The sequence below is a fragment of the Ruditapes philippinarum genome, unplaced genomic scaffold, assembly GCF_026571515.1.
Source record: "Ruditapes philippinarum isolate M1 unplaced genomic scaffold, ASM2657151v2 ctg13126_1_1_1_1, whole genome shotgun sequence".
NCBI lineage: Eukaryota > Metazoa > Mollusca > Bivalvia > Venerida > Veneridae > Ruditapes > Ruditapes philippinarum.
The window spans coordinates 1-10,752 of record NW_026851676.1 but is presented as its reverse complement, the minus strand read 5'-3'; the positions used below and the strand labels follow the sequence as shown (position 1 = coordinate 10,752).

The window sequence follows — 10,752 nt, the reverse complement described above, 5'->3', positions numbered from 1 at the left end:
ATATCGACCGTTACAAAGAAAATCTAACGTTATTTTTCTCTTTCTGTTTTATTTTTAACTTTTAGTGCCTACGTTCGATATAGTTTATAAAAAAATTATCGAAAGTATACAAAATAACGAAAAATAAATTCAAAATCTATAAAATATCAAAATATCGTCTCGGTAGAAAATAATCTCATAATTTTTAAAATTATTTCTAAATATTCATATTGTTTATTTATTTATTCATAAACATTGTTAAATAAATGAGAGAAAACTTATCTGATAGATAAAAGCAGTAGATAAAACAATTTTTGAAAAAATATAGTATATCAGAAATTCTGATATATCGGGACCTTGGTGGCAGAGATCTACGCCGAAGAATTAAGGGGAGATCACTGTGTGGAGATGGATAAAAACTCTGTAAACGTCATGTTTGTCCATTGAAAAGCGACGTTACAAACGTGCAGTATTATAAAACTATATAAACGTCATGATTATCCAATGAAAAACGACGTTACAAACGTGCAGTATTATATGACGTACTTGTATTGTTACGTTTACAATAATTATAACGTCATTACGTCACATGTCCAGAGCGGCATTAGCAACAGTTGAATCAAGCAATATACAATCATTATCAGACAATGTTTCGGAATTATTACGTGGAATAGGGTATGGAAGATCCGAGGGACATTTGGTATAAACCAAACCTGCTGTATAACATCCATTACAGTAAGTTAACTTTTTATAGTAGTAGTTCTCTGCATGAGTATGACTAAATGGAAGATAAAATAGAAAGTAGAAATCTAGGACAATTTATAATATAACAATTTACTTGTTTATTGATCGATTCGCCTGGACTATTTTTTTGTAATTTGCTTATTTATTGCTATAGAAAAGAAAGTTATCATGTTTTGAACGGTGTTCTGTAAGGGCTAGCGCGTTTTCTCTGAGAACGAAAAGCGTGAAATATGACAATACAATGGTGACAGTACGACAGTAGGATGGTGACAGTACAATGGTAACAGTACGATGGTGACAATACTACAGTACGATGGAGAAACACGACAATAAGATGGTGACAAACCATCGTACTGTCGTATTGTCACCATCGTTCTGTCATCATCGTACTGTCGTATTGTCACCATCGTTCTGTCATCATCGTACTGTCGTATTGTCACCATCGTTCTGTCATCATCGTACTGTCGTATTGTCACCATCGTTCTGTCATCATCGTACTGTCGTATTGTCACCATCGTTCTGTCATCATCGTACTGTCGTATTGTCACCATCGTTCTGTCATCATCGTACTGTTGTATTGTCACCATCGTTCTGTCATCATCGTACTGTCGTATTGTCACCAGCGTTCTGTCATCATCGTACTGTTGTATTGTCACCAGCGTTCTGTCATCATCGTACTGTCGTATTGTCACCATCGTTCTGTCATCATCGTACTGTTGTATTGTCACCATCGTTCTGTCATCATCGTACTGTCGTATTGTCACCATCGTTCTGTCATCATCGTACTGTCGTATTGTCACCATCGTTCTGTCATCATCGTACTGTCGTATTGTCACCATCGTTCTGTCATCATCGTTCTGTCGTATTGTCACCATCGTTCTGTCATCATCGTACTGTCGTATTGTCACCATCGTTCTGTCATCATCGTACTGTTGTATTGTCACCATCGTACTGTTGCCTTCCTGTCAAGCATGCGCAAACATTTCACTCAACATGGCTTGCGAAAATGATACGGTGTTTTTATAAAAAAAAATCTTAACTCTATCAAAGATCAACTATCAAGGAAATCGAAAGTGAAATCAAAATCTATCTACATAATCAAAGAGCTTTATGATAAAAATTTACACCTGTGTCTTCATATTTTGTATTTAAACAGCTAGGCCTAACCCAAGAAATTTTGTATTGAATTAATTTGTAAAATATAGTATTTTCATAAAAGACATTGATTATTTTTATCAACTCTCATCAAAAACAAGAATTTACGTGTATGTTACGCCATTGTTAAATGAGTCTTTTTGACACTGTCAACGTTTTCTTCAATGCTATTATTTAATTGTGCGCATGCCACACAAGAAGGCGATAGTACGACGGTGACAGTACGACAGTACGATGGTGACAATACGATGATGACAGAACGATATTTCGACGGTGACAGTACGACAATACGATGGTGACAGTACGATGGTGACAGTATGCAGAACGATGGTGATAGTATGACGGTACAATGGTGACAGTACGATGGTGACAGTATGACAGTACAATGGTGTTTATGACAGTACGATAGTGATAGTATGACAGTACAGTGGTGATTGTACAATGGTGAGAGTACAATTGTGACAGTATGACAGTACAATGCTGACAGTACGACAGTTCGATGGTGATATTATGATAGTAAAATGGTGATAGTATGACAGTATAATGGTGACAGTATGCCAGTACAATGGTGACAGTACGATGGTGACTGCATGGCAGTTCGATGATGACAGTATGACAGTATAATGGTGACAGTACGACAGTTCGATGGTGACAGTATGACAGTACAATGGTGACAGTACGATGGTGACAGTATGACAGAACGATGGTGATAGTATGACAGTATAATGGTGACAGTACGACAGTTCGATGGTGACAGTATGATTGTGGCGACAGTACCATGGTGACAGTACGATGGTGACAGTATGACAGTACGATGGTGACAGTATGACAGTTCGATGGTAACGGTATAACAGTGCGATGGTTACAGTATGACAGTACGATGGTGACAGTTTGACAGTACGATGGTAACGGTATAACAGTGCGATGGTGACAGTATGACAGTACGATGGTGACAGTATGACAGTACGATGGTAACGTTAAACAGTGCGATGGTTACAGTACGACGGACAGTCACCATCGTGCTATCGTGCTTCGCCATCGTACTGTCACGACAGTACCATGGTGACAGTACAATGGTGACAGTATGGACAGTACGATGGTGACAGTATGACAGTACGATGGTGACAGTATGACAGTACGATGTGACAGTATGACAGTACGATGGTGACAGTATGACAGTGCGATGGTGACAGTTTGACAGTTCGATGGTTACAATACGACAGACAGTCACCATCGTGCTATCGTGCTTCGCCATCGTACTGTCGTATTGTCATCATCGTATTGTTGCACTGTCACCATCGCACTGTCATTTTTCTCGCTTTTCCTTCTCAGAGAAAACACACTGGCCCAAACAAAACACCGTAGTTTTGTTTGTTTTGAAAATGTTCAAATATTTGTTTACTTCTATAAGAAACTTATTGCCGTCCCTTTACACAAAAGAAAAATCATTTCAGTATCTTTTCTCGACAGGAAAGTGAAATTTGACATTCTATTTCTATAGGAAAATGATTTCAGTCCTTTTCTCAATGAAATGATTTCAGTCCCTCTTATCGATAGGAAAATTGTTATAGAAAAATTATTTCAGTTCCTTTTTCCACAATAGATTGTCATTTACTTGTTACTTACTTATATAGGAAAACTATTTCAACTCCTTAGGAAATTATTTTTTTTTTTAGTAATTCTTTCTATTAGAAGAATATGTCAGTTTCTTTTTCATTTTATTTTTCATTTTAAATGGACCGGTTGATCTATTTAAGAAATAGAAATTTTATGTTTTGTGTATTTTTTCCTCTGCGGAGCTCCTTTAAACCATTTCTAACGTATGGTATATAAAATAACAAACTGTTATATTTATGATGTTTCATATATGTTTTGATTTCTATTTCAGAACCAACAAGTCCAGGGACACCACCAAAGATGAAGATAATCACAAAGAAATTCAATCCAAGTTATTGTACTTGTGGGCAGCATGGATGTGAACCACGTTATAGAATGGAAAAGGAAATTGTATGGTTAAATAATGAGCCAGAAAATAAAGAAGAAAGAATGCTAGACGCAGGAAACCCTGGTGATGATAGCATTGTAAATGATGATGATGATGATGCCGATGATGTAAATGATGATGCCGATGATGTGAAGGATGATGCTGATTATGTAAATGATGATGCCGATGATGTGAAGGATGATGCCGATGATGAAAATGATGATGCCGATGATGTAAATGATGATGCCGATGATGTAAATGATGATGCCGATGATGTAAATGATGATGCCGATAATGTAAATGATTATGCTGATGATGTAAATGATGTTACCGATGATGTAAATGATGATGCCGATGATGTAAATGATGATGCCGATGATGTAAAGGATGATGCTGATGATGTCAATGATGATGCCGATGATGTGAAGGATGATGCCGATGATGTAAATGATGATGCCGGTGATGTAAATGATGATGCCGATGATGTTAATGATGATGCCGATGATGTGAAGGATGATGCCGTTCATGTAAATGATGATGCCGATGATGTAAATGATGATGCAGATGATGTAAAGGATGATGCCAATGATGTTTATGATGATGCGGATGATGTAAATGATGATGCTGATGAATTAAAGGATGTTGCCGATAATGTAAAGGATGATGCCGCTGATGTTAATTATAATATCGATGATGTAAATGATGTCGTTTGCTACTAGAGTTGTTGACAACAACCGATGACGACCTCGCACACTGTGGTGAGCCTGACCTCATTGTAAGCAGATGTTGAAGTTACTTACGATGACGATGATTTTGGTTCATCTTTTGGAATCATGAGTGTGTACTGCGACAGTGGGATTCATACAGCATGGTAAGTTAATAAAATAACCTTGTACATATAGATCTGACAAATTAAACTGTAGAGTATTTATTACTTTAAAAGTTGTTTGAGTCAGTCATTTATTACAATGACACCATACTATATTTATCTATAAATTGTTAAGAAATAAAGCAATGTGAATTTCAGATTTTTTTTTATCAATTTCACTCTTTATTATTCTTACCAAGACTTCATTTTTCGTTTCAGGGTCAGGAAGAGTGAAGTTAATACTTGTTAAGCAGATCATGTTTTTCATTTTGAATTAATATATAAAAATTGACTCCTTTTCAATTAAATTTTTGATTGAATAATATTGCATTTTGTTCTTTTGTCCTGTTTAGAATCTATAGCCAATGATAGATAAGGGATACTTTAATAATGAAGAACAATGTGTCTATGTTTCCAACTTGCAAATATTAATTTGGATCTATGTAATGTACTTGATGTGCCGGATACCCTTATGTCACATAATCATTTTTTGGGGAGGCTATGCCGACCCAATGTTAATAACTGTTCGTCAAATCTTACTGCCGCGGTAATCAGGTCACTGCCGCGGTAATCAGGTCAAAAAATAGTACCTTGATCTTTTCTAAGCTGACTCATCACTCATCACAGACATTTACAATATGAAAATATTTTCATTCTTTAATTTCATATCTGCAATTTGTAAAGATGATAATTCTCTGAAAAATTCTTGATTTTTGTTTAAATCACTACTCCGTGACGTCATACTGCCGCGGTAATCAGGTTTAGGCATACGTATGTCTGTAAATAAATAGTTCTGGTATGAAAACCCTTCAAAATAATAACTTTATCAATATTTTTTTAACAAAAAGCATAAATGAAAAATTTGTAAGTAAATGCTTTAATTTAGTGGCAAATATTCTTTATTATTCTTGATAACAATTTTCCAATTACTACGCAGCGACCAACTGTTTTATGACGGGTCATTAACTAGAACGTTCCAACACCGTATTCTCCATTGTGTACACCGGGATCTTACTGACGATATTTGAGACCGGTGTATAACTACAATGCCGTATTCTCAATATCATGCATGTTCTTTTGTTGTTATAAACCATTAAAAGTCCTTAATATTTTTTAAAGACAAATAATTGTAAACTGTCGCTTACATCAGAGGGGGAGACATGGGGATCATGGGGGGCTTGCGTGATAAAACTAAGGAAAAAAAAAACTAACTTATTAGTACACCCCAGGAGGCTGTACGCGGAAAACGGTCATAAACCGCTATATCATAGCTGTTAGTAAATATTTGCATTTACATTTAACTAAAAATTCCACTGATGGTGATGAGCATATAGTTTTGAAACATTATTTTCTTGAACCATTATCGCCGAAAAAAACTATTTAACTACAAAACCCCTATAAGGACCTTCCGACAAATTCCAGCAGCAATATTACATTTTACATTAGCAAAATAAAAAAGCAATACTTATATTTTCATCTTACATAATTCATTAATCAAACTTTTAACATAAAAGTATATTTGGCAATTGACAGATCCCTTCTCTGATCTTTTATTTGTATAGGAATAAATTTAAACATGTGCTCTTTTGTTTAGGAATATTTTGTAGTGAAAGTCTTATATATTCACTGATCTCATAATTAGAATTAGACAGGTCAGGGATTTATACAACCAGTTGTTTACTTAACTATGCTCATTTTAATCCCAATAGAAACATTCAAATATTTGGGTATAAAAACATGACCAAAGTACCTAGTAGTCGTTTACCCGGTGGTGATCCCATTAAACTGATTTATAGATTCGAATTGATTAGAAAACACAAATAGAAACATGTGTTTCCGTACAACAAAAATCGGAAGTAAAGTGAACAGTTAATTGACAGAAATATGTGGTCAAATATGTTTTAACAAAGAAATAATTATTTCAGGAGAAAGACGCAAAGATCAGTATGACCCCGTATTGTGTAATTAGAAAGTTTATCAATTCTAGGGCATACATCATAATTTGATAGTCCATGTGTAATAAAATTCAAATTTTTCAATACAAGATTATGAGATACATAAAAAATGTGTAAAGAATAAGAAGCTTTAATTAAAAAAAAACAAAAAAAAAAAAAAAAAACGCATACATATACAAAATTAACTTACAGTCGAGCATCGGGGGAAGTCATTAAACATATCTTACGAAACTTTAATTTTGAAAACGATATTTGCGCGCGCTGAAGTGATTAATGTTTATTTGAAAAAAATAAAAAAAAGAACTTTTTATGTTTGTGTTCTAAAAATAATCGGCGGCATAAGAGGAATTTCTTATTCATTTTACAACACTTGAAAAATTACTAACAGAAAATGTGTTGTTGGTTTTTTTTTGTTTTGTTTTCAACAAAAGTGAGTGTGTTTTAAGTTTATTTATACTCGGCGCCGGAATAACCATATGTCCGAGATTTATAGCATCTGGGACGTCTTTTTCAAGCAGATTCTTCCTGAAGCCCATTCTTCGTTCTTTGGTGGTAAAGGAGACGACAATACCGTCAAGGCATCAACTTTCTGACTGACGACAACAAAAACGGGGCATCTATTAGCGCCAAACCTCCAGAGTAAGTCACGACAGGTCAACCAATCACCTCTGGTACTCATATGATGACTTGACTATGTCCTTCCCGTGTGCCTTCTCCGCGACGTGCACGCCTCTGGAGGAAATTGGAGAAAGTTTCAACAAAAACTTCCAAAACACGCCATTTATAACATCATTCATAGCACTGGACGGCTTCGGTGTTCTCATCTATTTGCAGGGAAATGGTCGACAGGGAAAACCCTACGTAATAACGCACACCCTGTTAACAACAGATTTTCCGCAGTATATATTTCAAGCTAGTGAGGTTTAAAAATACACAAGCTATCGATTAACTACCATTAGTTGGTTGAGTGTTGGCCGGTAAAAAAAGAAGATATAACTTCCTGATCAATTTTCACTTAGGTTGATTCAGTTTTGAATAAGCTTTGCAGATATGTATTTTTTTCAAGAAATATTTAGCTTTAATATTATCCCGACGCCGTCAGTAATGAAATGGGAATAATTTTCTGAAAACGTGATTTTATTCGAGATTTGCTTCTGGAGAAGACAACCTTCTGTCCGTAGAGCGATGAATATTAATATTCATCACAAGACAGTATTTATTGATACTCAATTATGGTACATCTAAAACGTGTATAATTTTTTATGTTCAATAAAAATGTTGCATCACTTGCAGTTGTTATTATCATTCAATAATATTAAAATGACATAAAGTATTTATGATGAACAGTCCTAGAATATTTTTGACACAGGAACTTGAAATTCTATCAAATAATCAATATTTAATTATAATATCCAAATATACCCCCTATATACTATAAATTTTTTTATAGTATATAGGGGTATATTTGGATATTATAATTAATATTGGTTATTTGATAGAATTTCAAGTTCCTGTGTTTGTGTTTTTTATAGTATATAGGGGGTATATTTGGATATTATAATTAATATTGGTTTATTTGATAGAATTTCAAGTTCCTGTGATTTTGATAAGGAACCGTCAGTTGTAAAATGTTATTGTTATCTGATAATGAACAGTCGTCATACTTTGCTGGTATGTCATTTATTATTGACAGTTTAGGTTTTTCAAAATTTGTATGATTAACAGTCGAATGTAGACCTCAATGAAATGTTCTGGAATATTAACAAAATGAATAGTCAACCACATTAACCATATATATGAATGGTTGAACACAACAGTAAGGATAAATAGCGCAATGTGCATATCTTTTTATTTTGGTAGCATATTTTAAGCAAAAAGAAAAGACACTATAAGTCTGAAACATTCTCTCATAGCCTCCCCATCAGTACATTCAGTGCTTTGATTTCATATGTCGGGCATTTGATTCGCCTAAAATCACATCTTTAGCATAAATGCTAAATTTTAAGGTATGTTTCTCATAATGTAAGTCTATTAGAAAAACAATACAGAAGTCTGACCAAATCGGCTTGCATTGATAACTATCCAGTAATTACCAATTTCGCAAATGACTGACTATACTTTCCATGCATAATTTCTGAATCAGTAGTGAAAGACAAATGACCGTTAGATTCAATGTCTGAGATCAACGCCAAGGAAATTTTTTCCTCGAGGATCAAACCAAATCTGTTGCTTTCTCTATTGACCTAAGCGGGCGAACCAAATGTAATTGATAAGCCACATTAAATGTGATGTCACCATGCACTCATCAGATCATCCAATAATTATGAAAACAAATTTGTCGTTTTAAAGAGAAAATACGGAAATTTATTAAATAGTTTGTTTTATTCGTAAGAAAGTTAACTTTATTCATCTCACCATAAATTAATACATTAACCTTTAAGGTTCAAGCACAATCATTCAATGTTTTTTTTAATTTTCAATTTGGTAATTAATGGAGCTTTTTAGGGGGTTGCTCCTACACAGTATAAATCATTTCCAGCTTCACTGGTGGAGGAAGGTCTTGGCTGCCCCTCTGTAACTTATTTCACTCACAAACGGGCACTTTAGTGAACCACCGATGTTCCGTGAGATAACTTTGTCACATGTAGAACCGACTCGAACCTACAGCGATGAGAGGCAATTGGTTTAAAGTCAGCGACCTTAATCATTCGGCCACGAAAGCCCCTATTAAAGGAACGCCACCAAGGTATAAAAAAACATATACAAAACAAAAGCAGAATAAAAAAACCCATCAAAGTTAAAATTTTTACATAGATCAAGTGTAACTTTTAACTTTGATGTTTTTTTTATTTAACAGTCAGCGTTAAAAACATGGGAAAGTCGAAAACCACATTGGACGCGCGATAAGAAAGGTATATGAATAAAAATACCCATAAAATTAGACTTTTCAATCGTTTAAATAATTAACTTTTACTTTTTATTTGTTTATAGTAAAAAATAATCTAGCAGTCGTTTTATATTTATATGCTATATGAACTTGCGTAGTTTCAATAGAGTAAAGAACATATATAGAAAAGCAATAATTTATTTCTGATATAATGGCTACACATCATCTAAATCATTGCGCAGTATTCATTTTTATTATCTTATCATTTATTTCAGTGGTGAAACTTATAGGTTGGCTCAGGGTGAGGTTTTAGATTGTTGAATGTCGGTCATCCATCTTATGTCAACTGCGGTCTGTCCACATTAAGCATCGTCAGATAGTCCCACGGCCGAACCATTTACATTTATCAGTTATGTCATGTTAAATGTTAATCAACCATGTGTATCCGACGATGACATTTAGTTGTTAACACTCTGCTGGTCATTTAGTTTGTTAACACTCTACTGGACACACATTTGCCCCAATCGTAAGAATGTGTGTGACAGGTTTTGCTCGAGTTTGAACATGGATCACCTTGGTTGAAAATCAGAAGAAGGTCACAGTAGCCAAAAAGTAGAAAAAATGTTTTAGCTCAATGGTTCATCTAAAGTTAAGAAGTTGGTAACACAGCCTGATTATGGAAAAACCCTTGTTTACTTGCTGTCCAATATAAATGAATTTCTTGGAAAGGTTGTATAAGACGCCGCCAAATGATGTGAACAGTCACAGGTAATGTACAAAATCAGAATTGAAAATCGTTCTCTATTACAGTTGAATATCCGAAGCACTTATTAATTTTTTCTCTATGTTCTTGGTATGTGTCTGAAATTCTGAAATGTTTATCTGTTGCGACAAAGATTGAAACGTCTGGTCGAAGCAAAATAAATTGAATAACAAGTGAAATTGAAATGATTGATAAAATTTAAATAAATTCAAGACAATATGTGCCGAGAATATGGCCATTTAAATATTGGTTCGAATTGCATAATGTTCGAATGATTTTGAGACGAACTGTCCAAATAGCGAAAATATGTATGTAATATCAAATAATAGTTATGAATAAATTGATATATATATATAATCAATTCTTTGTTACGTATTGTGTACTTATTTATAAAAGATTAAACTACTTGAATAAATA

The 10,752-nt window shown here is 34.2% G+C and overlaps 1 protein-coding gene across 2 annotated transcripts; it reads left to right on the top strand.

Moving 5' to 3' along the window:
* Positions 1 to 566: 566 nt before the first annotated feature.
* On the top strand, positions 567 to 4,589 carry LOC132736539 (coiled-coil domain-containing protein 1-like). 2 transcript variants are annotated; one of them, XM_060723686.1, is made up of 2 exons: positions 567 to 714; positions 3,767 to 4,589. In XM_060723686.1, exons 1-2 carry the CDS (start codon positions 657 to 659, stop codon positions 4,579 to 4,581), a joined length of 873 nt encoding a protein of 290 aa, XP_060579669.1. In that variant the 5' UTR covers positions 567 to 656; the 3' UTR covers positions 4,582 to 4,589. The 2 variants fall into 2 exon arrangements, with proteins under 2 accessions (XP_060579669.1, XP_060579675.1); XM_060723692.1 differs by having other exon boundaries at positions 588 to 780.
* The last annotated feature ends 6,163 nt before the right edge of the window (positions 4,590 to 10,752 follow it).

Excerpts from the sequence above, each read along its gene's own strand:
- LOC132736539 (XM_060723686.1), top strand. The coding sequence starts at position 657 with ATGGAAGATCCGAGGGACATTTGGTATAAACCAAACCTGCTGTATAAC. Across the intron at positions 715-3,766 it reads GCTGTATAACATCCATTACA|AACCAACAAGTCCAGGGACA; the intron begins GTAAGTTAACTT and ends TTTCTATTTCAG.